We start from the raw sequence: 20,388 nt of genomic DNA, 5'->3' as shown, positions 1-20,388 counted from the left end.
ATGGGACCCTGGCCACATGGGGCTGAGCGGCTGGTGCAGCCAGGATGCCTATGGGATCCCCTTGAGGGTGAGACTGCAGCACCCCCCCCCCCCACCCAGGAATAGGATGCAGGCCTGGGCTCCTTCGTCTGTGCTGGGTTCATGCGGCTCCATGCCCAGTGGGGTGGTGATGGTTTGAGGGTTGCTCGGGGGACATGGCAGGGCTGCAGGCCTGGGTGAGAACACCCCTCCATCCACCCTCTTTGTGACCCTCACTGTGCCTGGCCCACCCTGCCAGTCCGGCATGGAGGCCGGTGAGCCCCTCCTCCCCAGCCCTTATCAGGGTCCCACAGAACCTGTTCCCCTTTGCCCTGCTCTAGGGAGCAAGGAGGAGGTTTGTGCTCCAGGGAGGGGGCTGTGCGGGGCAGGGCCCGCACCCTATCTGGTCTTCCTTTTTGTCCCTTCCACCTTGGAGCCTTTCTGTCCTTGGGACCCTGCTCTGCCCACCAGGGTTACAGTCCTCCCCATCTTCCCTCACTGGTGGGTTTGGGGACACTGGGGCCCTTGAGCCTGGGCTCTGACCAGGTTTGAGGGCAGCCCATCCAGAGAAGGAGGACCCCCATGTGGCCAATGGCTTTTACTTGAGCCTGGAGCCACCCGGGGGCCCCCAGACCAGGCACTGGGGCTCCCTGGGCTAGCTGGGCACACACCTAGCAGGGAGGAGGAAGACAGGATGCCAAGCTCAGAGAAGGGTGATTTGGTCATCCCTGATGACTACTTGTGGACTCTGGTGACTGGGCCACAGTGCCTCGGGGATGCAGTTCAAATGGGAAGACTGACCCTACTGTGTGTGGCTTCCCCTCCGGATCTCTTGGAGGCTAAGGCTGAGGGAGGAGACAGAACCTTCAAGGCCCAAGGGCAGGAGCCGCTGCATGGCCTGCTGAGGGCCTCCTGCCCAGCTGGACCAGGCACAGGGATGGTCTGGGCCCATTTGGGCTCCAGGGTTCTGAGAACATCCAGGTAATCCACTCCAGAACCCAGGTCCAGCCCTTCACTAGGCGCCCCTGGGTCCGTGGCTGCCCCATGTCCCTGTAGTGGGTGCTGCCCTCCCCTCCCCAGGCAGCACTGACTGTCATCTGGAACCTTCTGCTTTCAGAGGCCCCCCTGGCTCCCAGCCCAGGAACCAGGAGCATAACCCAAGCATAACAGGGAGCATAACCCACCTCTGCCCCTCCCCCACTAAGGTCCTAGAGCCAGAACCAGCCCTCTGCTGCCTTGGGAGGGTTCCTTCTGCTCTAGTCCCTCCCTTTGTGCCAAGAGACCCCACCCTGTCCTGCAGAAGATAGTGAGAACCACTGCCCCCACTGTGGTGGCCTTGTTGCTGAGGCCCCCGCCAGGGGCCCCATGACACAGTCCCGCTGCAGTGAGCATGTGACACGGGCTGCCACACTGGCCCCTTCCAGAAAGTGGTGGGCCCCAGCGGCCCCTGGCTGCTCCCCCACCCAGGGCATCTGAGGGGGCAGGACTGTTACTGCCCTACTATTGGAGTAAAGGTCACTGCTGTCCCCCAGCAAGACACAGGGGTCAGGAGGCTGGGGCTGGCTGGCTGGGCACATTCCAGAACTGACCGCCCAGGGCCATCACTTGTCACAACTCGTCGGGGCTGCTGTCTTCGTTATGGGGCTTGAGGACAGGAACAAGTGCTGGTGCTATGGCCCAGAGCCAAGCCACTGGGCAGCTGGCGGCCGTCCCCCTCGGGGGCAACATGGACCCCACTCTCTCTGCAACCCCCGGGGCCAGGGCACTGACAGCGCCTTGTCCTGGGGAGGCCAGGACCACATGGATGGGCAGATCCTGGGCCAGCTGCGCCCCCTGGCAGAGGAGGAGGAGGAAGATGGTGCTGCTCTGGCCCCGAGGCCTGCCTTCCCCGGGATGGGCTCAGAGGAGCTGCGGCTGGCCTCCTTCTACGACTGGCCGCTGAGTGCCGTGGTACCGCCGGAGTTGCTGGCCGCTGCGGGCTTCTTCCACACTGGTGAGTCCCGGGGGTCCCCACGGCCCTTCTACACCTGCTCCCTGCCCTACAGTCTCTCTTGTGCTTCAGACCTGGGGAGACGCCAGAACAGCATGGAGCAGTTAGACCTGTGCTGGGGGGACAGTGTTGGTGTCGGAGGTGCCAGGAGGAGGAACGGGAGGTGTGGGGTATCCACTGGCCCCAGGGTCCAGGGAGAGCTCTCAGAGGGCTGGTGGTGTGGGATGGCTGTAGCAGCCCCTGATCTGAGGTCTCTGCTCCAGATCTGTTGATTGTAGGGGGTGAGGCAGGGGTGACAGCCACAGGGGTAGAGAGATGAGGTCCCCGTTCCCGTTTAGGGAGTTGTGAGCTTCTAAAACCAAGCCTGGAAGCACACAGCCCCCCTTCTTTCCATCACTGGGAATCCATCCTAAGAGGGGGCACCTGGGGCAGAAGTGCAGGGTGGGGACACCAGGGCTTCCCCCACCTCCCCTTCCCTAACACGCACCTGAATCCTGGCAAGTGCCCCAAGCATGGTACCCCCCATCCCACCTTTGAGAAATGGAGTGCATGTGAATTCCAAGGAGAATGCCAGGCAAAGTGATGGCAAAGGCCAGTGGGAGCCCCCAAGGCTCACAAATAACCCCAGAGAGCCCTGCCCTAGAAGGAAAGGCCACCTGGGAGCCCTGACCCCAGCCCAGGGGGGAAGCCCCTAGCCATACAACGGACCCAGTGTGGTCAAGACCAGTGTCTCGGCTCCACCCCAGGCCAGCAGGACAAGGTGAGGTGCTTCTTCTGCTACGGGGGTCTGCAGAGCTGGGAGCGAGGCGACGACCCCTGGACCGAGCATGCCAGGTGGTTCCCCAGGTACCACCTCCCCTCCCCAGTCCCAGGGTGTCTCGGGGAACCAGGATGGGGGGACTCTCTGGGGACAGCACTTCTATTTCTCCCTTGATGTTCAAGACTCTATCTCCAAAACAGCTTCCCAGAAAGCCCACCACGCGGGGGGAAGCAGGGGTCCCCTGGCTCAACCTGGACAGTGCGGGGTCCTCCAACAGCCCAAGCCTTTAGGCTGTCATGTCTGAATCCGCTTTCCTCAGGTGTGAGTTCCTGCTCCGGACAAAAGGAAGGGACTTTGTCTGCAGGGTTCAGGAGTCCTGTTGCTGCCCACCGGGCTCCTGGGTGAGTCCTTCCTGCCCTTAGGGCTTCAGGTGGTGGTGGTGAGGGGCCTGCCCCAGCCCTGTTCCTCCACCTGCTCGGGGCACAGGGGTTCTCTGACTCCTTCCAGGACCGGTCGGAGGAACCAGAAGATGTGGGTCCTGCCACCCCCTCAGGTGAGCCGGGATGCACGGCCTATGCTGGCTCCCTTAGGCACCTTGGCTCGCACCACGGCTGGCTCCACTGGGTGTGCTGCCTGCAGGACAGCAGGAGAGTGAAGGTTGCTTGGCCGGGCCTGCGGGTGTGCTGCTTGGGCTTGCTTCCCTGGGGGGCTTCACACAGGCACTGCGCATGTGTCCCGGGCTCTGGAGAGGCCCCTGCTACCCCTGAACTGGCTGCCGTGGGCATGGCCAGCCCTGGGAAGGGCAGAGGGGCATAGCGGGAAAGGCTGCCATCAGCCAACCATGCCTGAGAGCTGACCGGTCACTGTCCCCATCACACAGAGTCCGGCCCTCTGCCCTCTGTCGGTGCCCAGGGTCTGAGGGGCTCCAGGCTTGGGTCCATACTGTGCTACCTGAGCTTCAGTGCCCTGAGCTGTGAAGTGGGCCTGGTGCCAACCTCACCTGGGATCAAACAAGAGTCTGTGTGCCACCCTGGGAGCAGTACCCGGCTCTTAGTCAGCTTCTGTGATCAGGTTTACGTCTTTCCTGTGCGTGGCACCTCTGATAAAGGCCCTGGGAACACAACTCTGGACACAGAGGCAGTGGCCGTGATGGCGCCAGGGCCCCTTGTAATGACGATGTGGCCCTGCTGATGGGCCACAGTGGCCGGCCGCTGCCTCTGCTGGGACCCTGAGGCCATAGCCCCTGCCTGCCCTTGGCCCAGCACCCCTCGTTCTGCCTTGCAGATGTGGGGGGCGGCCAGGGGTGGCCAGCATGGAGCCAGTGCCCAGCAGTCCAGGCCGTGCTTCGCATGGGCTTCAGGCCAGGCCAAGTGCAAGGGCTGCTGCAGCGCAAGTACCACCAGATGGCGCTGACCGGCATGTCCACGTCGCAACTGGTAGCCGACCTGCTCCAGGAAGAGGACGGGGGCCAGGTGGTGGCGGCCAGAGGTATGTTCCTGTCTCTGGGCACAGCCCACCTCTCCTTCCTTATTCCCTCTGGGCACAGATGCCCCCGCTGCCCCCATGGTGCCGGGCACAGAGCATCCATCACCACTGCACAATGGGATGAACAGGCAGAGTTCTGGTGGAAAGTGGACTCTGGGACACTGGTGTGCTGCGGGCAGGGGAGCTGGGGCTAGACACTGCCTGTGGCCTGTTGGCTGAGGGCTGGGCCTCAGGTCCCCTGGGAACCTCACGTCTGTTCTAACTGCCCACAGCTCCTGCCCCGCCAGGGCCTGAGCTGCTCACACCCAGAATAGAGGCTCAGGTGGAGAGTGCCCTGGAGTCAGGTGAGGGTGAGAGCCATCTGGGGTTGGGCGGGGCTGGCCCTCCTGCATTCCACAGTGGGGATGGGCACTCCCTGTTTGGCCTGCCTTGCCCCTCAGCCAGTACAGAGGGCAGAGGTCAAGGTGTGGGCACGGTGTCACAGGTCCCCCGGGCGGAGAACCAGGAGGCGTGCAGGATGCAGAGGAGCAGCTGCGGCGCCTTCGAGAGGAGCGGACATGCAGGGTGTGCCTGGACCGCACAGTGGGCGTCGTCTTCGTGCCCTGCGGCCACCTGGCCTGTGCCGAGTGCGCACCCAACCTGCAGCAGTGCCCCATCTGCAGGGCCCCCGTCTGCAGCTGCGTGCGCACCTTCCTGTCCTAGGCCAGGTGAGCGTGCAGCTCCTGTGGTCCTGACTTGGGGTCGCCTGCGGGGATGGGGGCAGCAGGAGGCAGCACCTCTTTCCCCCCTCCTTAGCCCCTCCCTGACCCCGGCAGATATCGCAGGTCAACCTCATGCCTTCTCCTTATGCTCAGAGACTTGCTTTGAGTCCTTCTCAACACACCACCCTGGGAGCCACGACCACTCTGCTTGGGCCCCTCTCTGCCTTGGTTTTCCTAGTGGTCAAGGGGATAAAGCCTCCTGTCCAGCTGGGCATACAGGGTGGCAGCCAAGCCAAGGGGAGGACCGCGTTGGAGGCACGTGGAGAAAAGCAGGATGCCCTTGTCAGGAGGAAGGGCTGGGGTCTTCCTGAGCATGAGACCCCGATGGGGATCTCAAGCTGGGAGCCAAGGCCTGATGGAAATGCACAGTGGGTGGGCGAGGGGTCTATGACCCTCCGATGTTCATGGGGGTCAGAACCCCTCCAGGGTTCCCAAAGGCCACTGAGCCCCAAGAATCTTTCCAAGAATCTTCCGATGGGGGAGAAGTGGCAGGGAAGGGAACTCCCTGGGGGCTGAGAGACCCCAGCTGCATGGAGAAGCACCTGGAGCTGTGGACTCGGCCCTTCTCCCTGCCAGGAGCTGTGAGCTGAGGCGCCCTGAGCTGGCGTCCACCACTGACCAGTCCTGTGTGGAAGATGGAGCTGCAGGCGGCTTGGCGTGGGGAGGTGGGGGTTGTTTAACCCAAGCATGGATGCTTCAGAAAGTCAAAATAAAGCATCGGTTTTCCCTGGACAGTGCCCAGCAGCCTCTGTTCCAGAACCGCCAGCGCCTTCCCCTCCACCCAGCCCCCTCCCCTCCACCCAGCCCCCTCCCCTCCACCCTGCCCCCTCACCTCGCCTCACCAGCAGGGGAGCACAGCCAGTCAGGTCCATTCCAGGCCATCCCCTCCCCCTCTTTCCCCTCCCCGTTTCTCTTGCTATCTTTTCAATGTTTTAGGACTTTTAGAATGGACTGGCCTGGGCTGCTTCTGAAATTGAAATTGCAGTTGTCCGCCAAGTCCGGCAGGGCAGGTGATCTGGAGGCAGGTTCCTCTCTCCTCCACTGGTGGGCACCTTGTGACGTGCTAGGACGATTGCACCCTGGGGGCTTGGACAGTGTCTTCCACTTGTCACCAGGCAGCCCCTGCCCTGTGGGCTCCTGGGCAAGCCCAGCCCCCACCTCGGGGGTCCCACTGGCCGCAGCACCTGTAGCCCTAACCCTAACTCCCACAGAGCTCGGTGGGGTCACCGTGTGCTCACACTGACCCTCGTGCTGGGGTCACACTTGCTCCATCTTGCGGTCCCCTTGGCCAGCCCCTCCCCCCAGCATGGGTGTGTGCAGCCTTTGGGGGTCTGGCTACCCTGGGGAGGGCACCTGAGGGAGGGGGCTTCTTGAACAGCCACCCCAGGCGTGCCATGGATGGATTGCAACTCTGCTACTGAGGCCAGCAATGAGGTTTTCTCTTGTGCCATTTTTTTTTTTCTTCTTTAGAAAAAGGAAGCAACTCTTCAGAGGTTGCAGCCATCCTCGGCCTGGCACTGGCCTTGCCGCCCTGGTCATGTACAGTTACTAGACCCTGGGGCACCTGCAGGGCCGTGGGGGTGGGAGGGTCCGCTGCCGGGAGCCTCCTGTCATCCATGACAGGTCACAGGCTGGAGATCACAGGGGCGGGATGGCTGCTCTTTATTTATGTGGGCCTGTGGGGGTGAGGTGAAGGGTGGGCAAGGTCAGAGATGAGGAAGAAAAGTGCTGCCATGTGGACAAAACCCAAGAAGGGGAGGGTGTCCTGGCCTTGGGTGGGGTGGGGGAGGGACTGGACTTTAGCCAGGCCCGCCCTGGACTGGACGGGGCTCCCCATGCAGGCAGCGGAGGGCCTTGTCCCTGCAGAGCTGACTTTGGCTGCAGACACCTCATTCAGGTTTGAGCCAGGGGACTGGGAGTGAGGTGAGAGGCTCACCCTGGGTTCTCCTGGCCACCCCAGCTCCACCAGAAGCTTGTCCATCCCGGCCAGCTCTTCTAGGCTGTGTGCCCTGGGTCATCGACTCCCACACACCCTGCGCTGGCCTGAGGGCCTGAACTGGGTCTCTACCCCATGATGGGAGCTGAACGTCTGCTACCTCTGATGGCCCTTGGCTGACATGGGGCCTTACTTACAGGGTAGAAGGGCTGGGGGCTGCCAAGAGGGTCAGGGTCCCCAGGGGACGGTTGCACATATGGCCCTGAAGGGGAAGCTTGTCTCCATGGGCCTGGTGGGGATGGAGGAAGTGCAGCTTTACTAGGAGGACTATCAACCACCTCTTCTGACCCTACTTTCAGGATTCCATGTGGGACAAGGCCTGTGGCAAAGGGCATTTCAGAGGAGGGAGGCCAACAGTACAGGCACCCCCACTAGAGGCCTGGGGGCTGCAGGGCTGTGGACATTGCTTTACAAGAGGGAAGAAGTCTGATCCTCTGAAAGGAGCCAACACTACATATTTCCTGCCACAGGAGACTTCCCCGGTGGTCCAGAGGTTAAGAATCCACCTTGCAACACAGGGGACACGGGTTCAATCCCTGGTGGGAGAACTAATATGCCACGTGCCGTGGAGCAATTAAGCTGTGCACCACAACTGCTGAGCCCGTGCACGGATGATCCTGCATGAGGAAATGAAGACCCCTCGTGCTGCAACTCAGACCCCACGCTGCCAAATGCATAAATTTCCTGCCACAGAGAAACCCAGGAAAGTCAGCAGGTCATTCTCCTGGGCGGAGGCCTCTCAGTGTCCCCTCAGCCTCTGTACCCTACACTCTGCCCAGAGTCAGCCTGGAGCAGATCTCAGGAAAGTGGGGGATGGACAAACAGACAGATGATGAATGGACAGACAGACAGCTGGCTGGTGAGGTCTCCCCCAGGAGAGGAGCCTGGTGGCTGTGAGCTCTGGGGTGGCCAGGCCAGTGGGCAGTCTCCGCAGCTGTCCTTACAGGATGCCTGCTCGCACTAGAGGTTGGAAGGCTTTTCATTGACATGGTAGGGAGGAAATGGGTCAAATCCACCAATGAAATCAACTGAAAGAAACCAAGACCCAAATAAAACAACCCAAATGATGGACAGGATGGCAGAGCAGAGAAGTTTCCAAGTGCAAACACTCAGGTGATGACACAGCAGCAGGAGAGGCCCAGACTGGAGGGTGGGGTTCCCACTTGGTAAAGGGTTTCACAGGACACTGGCCTCTCAGCAGGGGGCTGGCCCTTGCCCTGCTGCTCCCCTAGTCCTGGTGCCTCAAAGCTGGGACTGCACTGCGTGTGGACGGCCAGGGCCCGCTGGGCCAAGCTGAACCCCAGGGCTGTCGCCCGACCTAAAATATTTTAATGTAACCAATACAGGAAGCTCCTTCTGTTTCCTCCCAGTTGGCTGTAGGCTGAGCGATGGTTTTGGGCCACCCAACACCAAGGGGCAGGGTACCTGGAGGCTGGTCCCTGAGCAAATCTGGTTTCTGAGGACACTCAGACTGCCAACTTTACAGCCACTCCCTTCTGACCTCTAGGGACAGAGGCTCTGAATTGTGCCTCAGATCCAGAGAAGTTTCTGCCCATAGGAGCCCTGGGCCCCCCTGGGTGCACCCAGCCCTTCTCATCCTTGTGAGAACCCGTCAGAGCCTGGGTGGTCAGGTCGGCAAGAACACCTGAGTGTTCATGTTGCAAATCAGAGGAAAGTTGAGAGCATTCTCAGATGGGGGATGTGCCTGTGCTCCTCAAATGTGTCCCCCCAGCACTAGGGCCTGAAGTGGGGCCTGCTGCCCACTGCAAGGGGGAGCAAGAGGGCTTTTCCTCTGTTGGTCAGGACTCAGACTTCTGCCTGCAACAGCTGTAGGGATTGCAGGGCCAGCCCTGCAGCACAGAAACCCTCAGACCAGGAGGGCTTGGGGTGTGCTGACCCCTGGTGCCCTCATCTCCGGACCTTCCCATCTCTGCGTAGGCCAGAACCTTCAGGGCTCAGGGATTCCTTTAAGAGGCCAGCTCTCAGGCCTCTGTGGCCAGCCTGCAGCCTCTCTTCTCCTCCTTCACTTCCTAGCAGGGCTGGCAGGTTAGTAATGGGATTCTGCAGGAGGCTAGTGGTCACACACTTATAGCTGTCCTCCTCCTTGGTGATCACACTGACCATGTGGCAGGCACAGATGAAGCCCAAGAGCTGAAAGACATGGGGAGGTCCCTCAGACTGAAGCCCTGGAGATGCATTCACATCTTCGTGGGACATGGACCTCAGTGCGTCCTAACCACGTGGCCACTGCCCACTGGCCTCCTCGTCTGTAACTCAGAACAAGCAGGGTGATCTGCCGGCCTCCTCAACTCTGGAGTTCCAGATGGTGTTCATTCCCCAGGGGAGCCAGCACATGCATCCCTGTGGGTGAGGGCTGAAAGGGGCGAGGGCAGTCAGTAGATGGGTGAGGCAGGAAGGTGATCAACCCCCTGCTTGAACGAGGAGTAAGATGCAGAGAGATGACCTGGGAGGCACATGGCCACAGCCAGGATGTCCCCTGGGCTGACTGCCTGTTACAGCCAGGCAATCCTCCCTGGGGCCTCTCACTGTAAGCAGACAACCACTGGATTTCTTCCCCCTGGGAAGCCACAGTAGAGAAGCTTCAAGTCACCCAAGTTCAAAGTCTGCACAACAGCACACGGGAGACAGACTGAGGACTTGGTGCAGCAGGCAATTCTGGGCAGAGTGGGTGGGGCAGGCTGCTGCCCTGCAGGTGGTGAGGGCTTGGCAGAACACAAGTTCATCAGCTGGGCTCCTCAAAGGATGCTCAGACTTCAGGGAAAAGAGGGCAGACCGGTGTTCAACCCCCACAGACCCCCGGGCACCAGGGCCACCGCAGGAGACAGGGCTCCAGCTAAGATGGGACAAGGCCAGTGCCACCCGAGCCTGGGCAATGGTAGGCATGGGGTAGGGAGGGGAGGTGTTCCCCCACGCCTGGCGCTTACTGCATCCTTTCTAGTGAGAATGAGGGGGCCCAGCTCTGACCCTCAGCCAGGGCTGACAGGTGACACACAGGGCAACCTGGCGTGTATGCATGCTAAGCCACTTGTCGTGTCCAGCTCTTTGCGACCCCGTAGACTGTAGCCCTCCAGGGTCCTCTGTCCATGGGATTCTCCAGGCAAGAACACTGGAGTGGGTTGTCATGCCCTCTTCCAGGGGATCTTCCCAACTCAGGGATCGAACCCCCGTATCTTATGTCTCCCACATTGGCAGGAAGGTTCTTCTTTACCACTAGCGCCACCTGAGCAGCAGGCAACAAAATGCATCTTGAGGCTACAGGGTCCTGTGGAAGCTCCACAGCCCCATGCGCTCGCAGGATACCAGGAGAAGCTTCTTCTACAGAAGCTAGGAATCTGAGAGGTGGCCCAGGCTGCTACCTGCCCTGGAGGTCAGCCCTACATTTCCGGGGCATCACCGTCATCTTTGGTCACCCCCACAGCAAGCAGTGGTCTCGACCCAGAAGACACAGCACAGAGTGAGGTCAGAACCTCAATCAGGTGCCCCAATCTTCCCACAGAGGCTCCCTCTATGTTCCCCATCCTGCATGCTATGGACAAAGTCCACCCCCCGCCCTCTAGCTTGGGGTGGCCCCTGGGGGGGGTCCAGCAGGAAACTGGAGGGAGGGGGAGGGGAGAAGCATGGCTTGTATCCCCCAGCCCCTTCTCCGTCTGCACAACTCCTCTCCATCCCTTCAGGCCAGGGCTGCGGCAGGTCAGCCACGAGTCCCAGGGGAGGAGGCTATCCCATGGGGTCCCTGACATGGCACCTGCCCTTGGAACAGCCCCTTCACCAGCCCCCAGAAATTAATCTCAGCTGAGTGTATCATCTCTGTCTTGCTGGGACCTTGACTGATCAGGGGAACAAGCAGAAAGGTTTCAGAGAGGGTAGTGGGGTCTCTTTGTGGGGCAACCACAGCAGGAGGTGGGGGGGGACATGAAAGCAGCCGGCAGTATGGTTTCAGGAGCAAAGGCCACAGGAAGGAGAGGGTGCCTTTCATCATCAGTGGTGAGACCTCAGCGGGTTGCTTAACCTTTGTGTCTTATCTCTTCGTGCAGTATAGCCCAACAGCTTTCCTCGATGCCCGATGTGCCTTGAAGGAGGAGCTGGAGCTCAAAGGGCTCAGAAGCCCATCCTCCCAGACAGCAGGCCAGAGGCTTCTGCTGTGTCTATCTGCTTGCCATGGAAAGCCAAACCTAGCTGCCATTCCCAACAGCCTCGCCCAAGAGCTGGCCAAGGTGCTCATCAATGCAGCCCTGCTCCTCCTGGGGGGCAGGCGGGGCGCTGGGGGAGGCCACCCTGTCTGTCACACCTCTGCCCTCCCAATGCCCCTCCTGTCCCACTTCAAAATCCTGTCCAGCTCCTCCGTGGGGCTCTTGGACCTGCCATCCTCGCCCCCCAGCCCCGGCTGACTGTGCAGTCAAGGGTCTGTGTCTCCTGGGTCCTCAAAAGCAAACAGCAGAGCACTAAGTGGCATTTAGAGGTATTTTTCACTAAAGACCTACTACAGCACAGGGAACTCTACTCAACATTGTGTAACAACCTACTCAGGAAAAGAATCTGAAAAAGAAAGGACATACCCATGTGTATAACTGAACCATTTTGCTGTACACCGTAAACCAATGCAACATTGTACATCAGCTATGTGTGTGATGCTAACTCATTTCAGCCATGTCTGACCCTTTGCGACACTATGGACTGTAACCCACCAGGCTCCTCTGTCCATGGGATTCTCCAGGCTATACTTCAATATAAAATTAAATTTTAAAAAGGAGGCTTCCCTGGTGACTCAGTGGTAAAGAATTCGCCTGCCAATGCAGGAGACATGAGCTTGATTCCTGGTCTGGGAAGATCCCACATGCCACGGAGCAAGTAAACCTGTTCACCACAACTATTGAGTCTGTGCTCTAGAGCCAGGGAAGCACAACTACCGAAGCCCGTGCACCCTAGAGCCTGTGCTCTGCAACAAAGAAGCCACAGCAATGAGAACCTTGCGCACTGCAGCTACAGAGGAGCCCGTGCACAGCACCAGAGGCCCAGCACAGCCACAAACAAAACAAATAAAATCATTTAAAAAAGAATATTAAGAAGGAAACCCCATCCCTAGGGATGAAGGATAAAAGTGAGGAGGCTCCGTCTCTGCTCTCTTGTGCAATCAGAAACGCCTGGGAGAATCTTCCCTCCTTCTCTTCCAGCTTCCCTCCTGCTTCCTGTTCACAGTTTATGTATGTGACTTCAGAAGCTCTGAAAACTATAACTTTATCCAAGTGTATCCTTGTCAAGGGGTTCTCTCCCTTTTCAAGGGGTGCGCCCGGGTTCCCACAGATTTTGGGTCACCAGGGCTTTCTTTTTGCCTCAGTGAGGGATGGTGGTGGGGAGAGAGGGTCCCAGCCCCTGACGGAGGGGCAACTCCGTGTCCTTGGGGCAGCACCCAGGTGTGCCAAAGGTTGATTCCCTGCAGGTCCTGTGAGAGCAGGAGGAGAGGAAGCCCCGGATGCTCATGAGGCACCCAAACTGTCCTGTTTTCTTTGTCAGGGAAGGTCTTAGACTTGGAATTCAGTTTCCAATGTCAGCTGCTGTTGCAGAGCATCCATGTTGTAAACCCAGTGTCCACCCAGACCCTCTGCTGTTGACCCACTGTGTGCACCAGGGAGTCAGGAGCCACCAGGTCTGACTAGTGACCTCTGGTGGCCACACCTGTCCTGCCTCGAGCCCTGGAGTCAGCCCAAGTTGCCTATCATTGGCCCAGCCTGCTCTCAGCCCTTCCCATCAAATCGCTTCCCTGGGGCTGCAGACAAAATACCCCATGCTCAATTACCTTTGATCTTCAGATACACAGTAAAACTGTTTTTAGTATAAGTATATCCCAAACATAGCATGGAACACACTTACACTAAAACTTGCTGTTTATCTAAAATTCAACTTTAACTGGGCATTATGTATTTTTCATTGGAGAATCTACACTTCTGCTCTCAACACTGCAGGAGGAGAAAGCAGCCAGCATGCAGGCCAGGCTAGGGCTCCCCTGCTACCCCTGGCTCCAGGACCAACCATCAGATGCGGAAACAGAGTCTCTGACTTGGAGGAGGCCACTGGGACGCTCTCAGGCTCCTCGCCTGCCATGCTGCCTATGGGGCAGGGAGAGGGCTGCAGGAGCCTTTGTCTCAATGCCCCTCATGGAGGGTCCCGCATGCCTGCCCGGCCCCACAGCATCCTCAGAAACTTCAGGTTCTGTCTCCTTGGCTCATCCTCACGCCGACTCTGGGGTCAGAGTTGGTTCTGAGACCACGTCACAGAGCAGGTACCCCAGGCCACAGAGGAGGGGGTGGTGGTGTGGTTCCTTAGCCTCTCAGCAGGGATGGGGTGAGGAGGGGCTTCCTGCCCTGGCAGAGGCCACAGTGCACCCCTCCCCCCGCCTTCCCTCCCCCATGCTCACCATCAGCATGGTCTGCAGGGCGCTGTGCAGAGCCTCCATGTGGCCATACTCCAGGATGGCTGTCTGTCCAGAGAACCCAAGCCAGCTGCCGGTTCCTCGGGCACACAGCCCAGGCCATGCTCATACCACCAGGAACGCTGCTGGGAGAGGTTGAGGTCAGGAATTCACTGACCTCCTGAGAAAAGGAGGTGGGACCGACCGGGTGAGTGCCAGGGACACTACCAACCTGCTCCCCCCACAGCAGTCCAGTTGGGCTCCCTGAGCAGAGCAAGGGGTGTGCTGTTGGGGACAGGGGCACCAAGGCCCTCCCAGCCTTTCCCTGCAGGGAAGGCCTTACTGTGCTTGCCATGGACTCCAGCTCATATCCTCTCCTGCAGGAAGACCTCACTGCCCAGGACACACTCTTTCTGTGCCCTGGGCCCCTCCTTCGCATCTCTGGCTAATGCTGCCATTTCAGGTATGTTGGAACTAACATCTGTCCCCCCACTGCTGTCTAGGTGTGGTCCCACAAAGCAGGGGCCATCTACCCCACTGCCTACCATGCTGCCCGCCCCATTCCTGGCTCTTGGACTCCCCTCTGAGCTTCGGGCAAGGATGAAACACAGCACTTCATGTGACGTGCTCCAATGAGCTGCATAGGCAGGATTCGCTCACATGGATACTCCCAGCAGAACGCAGCTTAGATGAGTTGTCCCCCAACCCGTAGAGGGATCAGGGGCTTTATAAGCACTTGAAGGAGCAGTCCAGAGGGTGGGCAGGAGGACAGCATCCTGTCTGTCTGACTACCCGGGTGGTGTTCCCACCTGCATCCCTCTGCAAAGGCTAGTCTCTCTCCTCCTGCTCCCCAGCCTAGACTCTCCTTCCAGGTGCTGCCCAGGCTCCCAGGCCCCCTCCTCCAGAAAGCCTTCCCTGGCGCACCTCCTCCCAGCTGGAGACCATCTGCCCACCAATACCCACATCCCCTCATCCATCCATCAGATCACTGGTCTTTCTCCAAACCTTTACTGAGTCGCTGGTGTGAGCCAGGACTGCTCAGGGTGCAGGGGACACAACCATAAACAGACCCTGCCGCTACCTCTATGGGGGAAATGGGCGATAAACAAGCAAACATGCCCAGTGTCCCTGGGGCCAGCCAAGACCCCTCCATTCACACGAGTTTCCTACAACTTCACTCACCTTTGAGAGGTCCCCACATCCAAGTAGATGCAGATAATCAAGACATTCCAGGCCATCCAGGTGGCTGCCCACACTACCTACTACTGAGACAGGGGAGGACAGGGGTGGGGTGAGCCCAGCTCTTCGGGGCGGGAGCTTGATTTTGCACCATGCCCTTGGAGAACAAAGCCTCTGCAGGCTGGGGGGCTCTGCTCCCCGAGTCTGAAGACCAGGGTGCTCCATTTGGAGGGAGGCCTCCTCCGGCCCGCCAGGGGCAGGTCCCACACTGTCCTGATGGGGTGACAGAGCTCCTGCTCCCCTGGGGGTAGGGAGTGCACCCAGGAGATGGGAATAGCTGGTTGGGGGAGCCAACATGGAGCACAGTTTCTGAGATCAGTGTCCTGGCCCAGGGGTGCCCGTGGCCCATCCCACATAGACCAATAATCAGCAAGAGCATGTGGGTCTGAATTCTAGAGCACCTCCAAAAACCACCCCAAAGATCACCACGAAGAGCTGCCTACAGGGGGAGGGCTGCCAGTTGGCACCCAGTTTTACTGAGACCCAGCCCTGGCCCTCTCTGCTGTACTGCTCAGGCTGGTCTGTGCCATGGCGCCGAGCTGAATACCTGCCACAAGGACTGTGGTCATGAAGCCTGGAAGCCTGCACCTGGGCCTTTACAGCAGTGTTTGCTGCACATCCTGGCCCAGACCAACAATGCTGATCTACACTGGAGGAAAATGCTGCTCTGCTTGCAGCAAAACCTCCTGCACATCCTTGGAGCTTCTTCCACAACGGGGTGGGGGTGGGGGGAGGTGGGTACAGGAAGGTGGCAGGGCAGGGAAAGTGGTGCTGGAACATTCCGGGTTTCAATCCCACCCTGGTGCCCTGCAGCTCAGTTTCCCAGAAGCTTTCCTGAAGCCACAATTTCCATGTCAGAACTCAGAAGTCCAGGCTTCTGGAAGGTTTGGGCCTGCGGGTCTGTGCAGCTGAAATCATGGCCTTTCCACGTTTTCTAGTGGCTTCTAGGACAATACTGTCACTGAAGTCCCCCATGCTGGTCATCCCAGGCCACCTGCCTGCAGGAGAAGGGCTGGAGCAGAGCCGACTCACCACCACAATGTAGCAAGGCCGGCACTGGATGGTGCTGAAGACCCCAGGATAACCACGACAATGCGGGTGAAGGTGGCCAAGATGGGTGCCCACTGGTAGCCCAGGAGGTTGAACACCTGCAGCTCCAGGGTAGTGACCTAGGAGCAGGGCAGTTGCATGAGAGGCAGCAAACCCCTGGCGGCCCCGGACCCCCCTCCTGCCTGATCACCATCATCCAGCGCCCACTGTGGTCTCAGCTCTTCAACAAAAATCTCCCGATGAGTCAAATGGACCCAGAAGCATCACCACTGGGGTGTTCTTCCTTGAGCAAGTCCCAGGCCTCAGTTTCCTCAGCTGCATAATGAGAACACAGGGGCTTCTCTAACTCAGGAGGCTGTCAGGCCAAACAGTGAACGTGGGGCAGAAAGGTCAAGTTCAAGTGGGACACTGTGCTCCTTGGGCCCCCAGATCAGCACCCTCCCTGTCTGCAGGGTTCTTTCACAGCTTGGGGGTGCCCTCACCTTCCAGGGTGTTCCCACACCCCAGCACTGTGGATGCCAGCCTTGCAAGCTCGGCGATGGAGGACCAACGCCAGGGAATCAGAGACGCCTAAGAAACCTGCCCTTTTATATGCAGGGGAGACGGACCAGCTCCAACTCTGGAAATGACTTCAGAAAGCATTTCCTCACTCATTCATTCATTCACTCACCTAGTCTATAGGCTGAGTTCATTACCAGGAGAAAGTACGACTGAATCCACTGCACCCTTCAGTTTCCCCATGTGTCCCCTGTGCACCCAGCACTCACTGTCACCAGGAGGGCTGCGGAGGTGAGTACGCCAGCCCCACCCAGAGTGAGTGTGGTGGGGGCTGCCGGCTGGAGCCCTGGCACGGGGGCTGACTCTGAAGGGTGGAGGAGGGAGAGGAACCCTTCCCAGCAGGCAGCCTCAGGTGTTAGAGGGAGAAGTCAGTCCTCTCACAGCCGGGATGGACTGGACCTGGATGGGTTGAGGTAAGAGCAGCGGAGCTGGGACAGAGGGGAGTGAGAGAGACAGGGTGGCGAGGGGCGATCTCCCTCACACATGGCCCCAGCACTAATGGATGGAGCCCAGTCAGGTAGGCCTGCATGGATTGGCTCTGTGGTCACCAAGCCTGCTGGTCACAGAAGCCCCTACTGCAGCCAGGATGCTCGGCCCTCCCCCAACACCCCCGCTCTTCTCCGCTGCTCTCAGCCTGTGTCCTGGAGCCCTCATGGAATCCCAGCCAGCCCCCAGGACACAGCTGCTATGGGTGCATCCTGGGCACTGGCCGGAGCGGTGACAGCTATTTCCAAGGGGTCTCAGAGAGGGGGTATTCCAAGTGTGTCTTGTAGGAGGCTGGGTTCTGCCCTAGGAGACAGCTGGGGTGGGGAGCAGGGAGGTGGAAGCAGGCCACAAGCAGGGAATCACATCAGGTGATTTCCAGGGGGATGGAGTCCCCCAGCAGAGTGGCTGGGCAGGACTTCCAGGGAGAGGCTCCAGAATGTTCTTCCCTGGCAGGAGGAAGCAGGCAGTAGGGCCATGAACCATGGCACAGAGTGGAGACCTTGGCAGTGGTCTGGGCCAGTTTCAGGGTACATTTCTGGGTCTGATTGAGCAGATGTTAAGCCTTCTCCTCAGTCTGCTGGGTGCTGTCCAGGGAAGCCTGTTCCCTGCAAGGTGGGCGCAGCAGCCCCCAGGCCTTTGGGGCACCCTGATGCAAGAACACTCATGCCCTTAAGACAAAGCCCTAGCCCCTCGTGTAGGTGGGGCAGTCCGGCCCTGCCACCCAGCCCCACCCTCACTTCACTGCTGCATCCTGAGGCCCTGCATCTCTCAACTCTCAAAGCCGTGGTCATGTCTCACCACCCAGTTCTCTCAGCAAAAGCGCAGAGCTGACCTGGGCAGCAAGAGGATCTGTCTGTCCATCTGTCTGCAGTTGCTGCCTGGAGCTAGGCCACTGCTGGGCCCTAAATGAGCCTCATTGGTACCATCAGGGCTCAGCTGCCCCAGGTATGGCCCCCAGTACCCAGAGGAGGCCCGCATATAGAAGCTCCCCAGTTACACAGATTTGGTGGAAAGAGAGACGAGCATCTAAGGGCAGAGGTCCTGCCTCCCTGACCCAGCCTGACTGGGCAGCTGTGACCAGGTGGACTTGAACCCCAAGCTGGCAGCCTCCAAGGGGGATGGCCACATGGACTCTCCAACAAAGATGAGGGCAGGGAGGGGTGGGTGGAAGGACTGCCATGAGGGGGCAAATATCAGAGGTGGTGAAAAAGGAGCAGGGAGAAGAGGGAGCCCAAGCAAGGACGGCCTACACTGGTGGGAGGTTCCTTGGGGCAGGAAAAAGAAACACACACCCACATGCACACACGAGCACACACGTGCACATGTGAGTACACACACACAAGCACACATGAGCACACACAGGGCAGAGCTGGCCAACAGCACCTGTTCTAGACACAGAATGAGCCCCCGTCTGAGCACAGGCCTCCCCTTGGTGTCCAGAAGCCCTGACCAATGGGCAGAACACCCACCCTGCTTGAGCTCCCACAGGTACCATGCATGGAGCAGGGAGGCAAAGTGAGGATGCCCCAAATCCCCTTTCCATCCCACTCCCGACCCAGGCCCAAGGCTGGACTGGCTGCGCAGCCCTGCTGAGGGCTCTCTAAGTCTGAGGGGTGGTCCCCAGGGTCTGCTCACCAAAGAGAGACCCCACAGCTGGCAAGGTGGCCAGCACAGGCGGGGCTGGTGGGGCTGTCGTTTGTTTCCAAGCCAAGGTACTGGAAGGCTCTGCCTTCCACGGTGCCCCAGCAGCCTGCTCACCTGTCCCAAACCCCTCCCTGGGCCCTGCCTCCCACAAAGCCTGGGGCACAGCCTGGAAAAAGGCCCCAGGGTGCTCCGCGGGCTCAGAGCCCGCAAAGGTCATGCTATTCTCCAGGGAGAAGGTTCTGAGATGCTCAGGCCTTTGTCCTGAAGTTGGGTAACAAGAAAACTCCCACGCTTGTCAAAAAGAGAAAAGAAAAAGAGAGAAAAGAAAGCCAAGGACTCAGTCCACGGCTTCCCCCTCTGCTCCTCCTCCCCCAACACAGAGACCTGAGCGGTGGGCCTTGTCAAACCTCTTCCTACTCTGCTGCCCCCCTCCACCCAGCAGAGCAGGGACAGGGGCATGGCCAGGACAAAAGGCCTTCTGCAGCTGTCCACTGCCCTTAGCTGTGGCCACTGGCCAGGTGGGGACGCAGCTCTGTCCTGGCACTAGGACTTGCCTGGCTGAGGCTAAAGAATCCGCAGGAAGGCCTGTCCAGGGATACCCTGTTACCCTCAAGCCTAGATAGCCTTCCCCCACACCCCACCCAGCTGCAGCCACATCTCCAGAGGCCTGCGGGGTGCCCATCTGTGCCATGGTTGTTCCAAGGCCTGAGGTGGCTCCCTGCTGCTGGCGGAACAGTCCCTGGGCCTCACGCCTTCTGCAGGCCTGAGTTCTCTCCTGGCATTCTGTGCCCAGAAAAAGCTCCGCAGATTGCCCACCTACTTCTTCCCCAACCGCCCCAGCACAGAGCCTGCCCTGGAGGAAACTCCAGGAATCCCTTCCTGCCCCCAGGCAGACCTGTGTATCTCGGCCTCCTGCCAGCCATGCCCCCAGGCAAAAGACTGGATCCCCATCTCCAAACTGTGATGGGTCTTCCCATCTCTGCAAGGTGGGGAGGACTTCCTATCCACAGCCTCTTTGAAGCAAATCCCTTCCTTCTCCGCAGCCCTCCAGCTCGAGAGAGCACACCCAAAGACCTCAACAAAGCAGCGTTTCCCTTGTAAGACCAGAGATCCAGAGGCCCACCTTCATCTCCTCCCCAGCCCAGTGGACTTCACCTTCCTTTAGGCCCCTGCTCCTGGGCAGCAGGAGCTCCTGGAAGCTCCAAAGGCAGAACTGAAGGAGGAGAAACTTGGAAGGAGGACTGCCCAAGTCCTCTGACAAAGCTTGGAATTCAAAGGGGCCTGGCTAATCCCAGACACAAAAGACAGGGAAGCGCAGCCCTGCAAGGGGGCTCCAACCCTCTTCTCCACTCCCTGACTCTTCAGGCCAGGATAAAGGACAGGGGTGCCCTCCTCCAGCTTGGAGGTGCCAAGGTTGGTCAGAGAGGGGCTCACACACACCCTCCACAGACAGGCCAACACACGGATAGATACACACTCCCAAACTCACCTGAATCCTGGCCCCCAGGGGTGTCAGATCTCAGAACAGGGACTCCGGAGGTCACTCATTGCCTAGTGTTGGTTTCACATACACACATACCCTTGCATACACTCCTTGTGCGCACACTTGGGGCCACACACAATTTCGGACACCCGTGGACGGGAGCACAGGGGCGCCACTTCCCAGCTCAGGACTCGGACATCTCGGCCGGGCGCTCCGACCTGGCGGCTTTTGTTCTGCTCCAGCAACTTTCAGAAGCTCCCCCAGCACCTGTGAGGCAGCTTGGGACCCTTCTTGGCACCCCACGGCCGCCCCGCACCGCGCCCCCAGCCGGCCCCGGAGGGTACACACTACGCGCCGGGTCTCACGGAGGGGCCTTCGGGGTCGCGCACAGGGCTCCGGCTTCCCACTCCCCGCCCCCGGGCGGCAGGGACCTAAGACAGCAGAAGGGCGTGGGTCTGAGCTGTGCCAATTCAGGAGCCCACAGAGTGGGC

The 20,388-nt window shown here is 59.6% G+C and overlaps 2 protein-coding genes across 2 annotated transcripts; one reads left to right on the top strand and one right to left on the bottom strand.

Moving 5' to 3' along the window:
* The first annotated feature begins 1,656 nt into the window (after positions 1–1,656).
* BIRC7 (baculoviral IAP repeat containing 7) lies at positions 1,657–4,955 on the top strand. Its single transcript, XM_052651250.1, has 6 exons — positions 1,657–2,011; positions 2,755–2,854; positions 3,088–3,169; positions 3,276–3,321; positions 4,526–4,597; positions 4,762–4,955. Exons 1-6 carry the CDS (start codon positions 1,657–1,659, stop codon positions 4,953–4,955), a joined length of 849 nt encoding a protein of 282 aa, XP_052507210.1.
* A 2,350-nt stretch (positions 4,956–7,305) lies between these two features.
* NKAIN4 (sodium/potassium transporting ATPase interacting 4) lies at positions 7,306–18,631 on the bottom strand. The gene is given in 8 exon segments (XM_052650439.1): positions 7,306–7,329; positions 7,962–8,038; positions 9,095–9,161; positions 13,444–13,499; positions 13,502–13,605; positions 15,709–15,845; positions 16,494–16,588; positions 18,529–18,631. Coding segments are annotated over 8 exon segments (663 nt in total).
* Between the last annotated feature and the right edge of the window lie 1,757 nt (positions 18,632–20,388).

Source organism: Budorcas taxicolor, chromosome 13, assembly GCF_023091745.1.
Source record: "Budorcas taxicolor isolate Tak-1 chromosome 13, Takin1.1, whole genome shotgun sequence".
Lineage (NCBI taxonomy): Eukaryota > Metazoa > Chordata > Mammalia > Artiodactyla > Bovidae > Budorcas > Budorcas taxicolor.
This window is presented reverse-complemented; position numbering and strand designations above follow the sequence as displayed.

Bases quoted from the DNA above. Each gene is read 5' to 3' on its own strand.
- BIRC7 (XM_052651250.1), top strand. From the start codon at position 1,657: ATGGGGCTTGAGGACAGGAACAAGTGCTGGTGCTATGGCCCAGAGCCA. The intron at 2,855-3,087 runs GTACCACCTCCC...CGCTTTCCTCAG, and splicing joins CATGCCAGGTGGTTCCCCAG to GTGTGAGTTCCTGCTCCGGA. The intron at 4,598-4,761 runs GTGAGGGTGAGA...GAGAACCAGGAG, and splicing joins GGAGAGTGCCCTGGAGTCAG to GCGTGCAGGATGCAGAGGAG.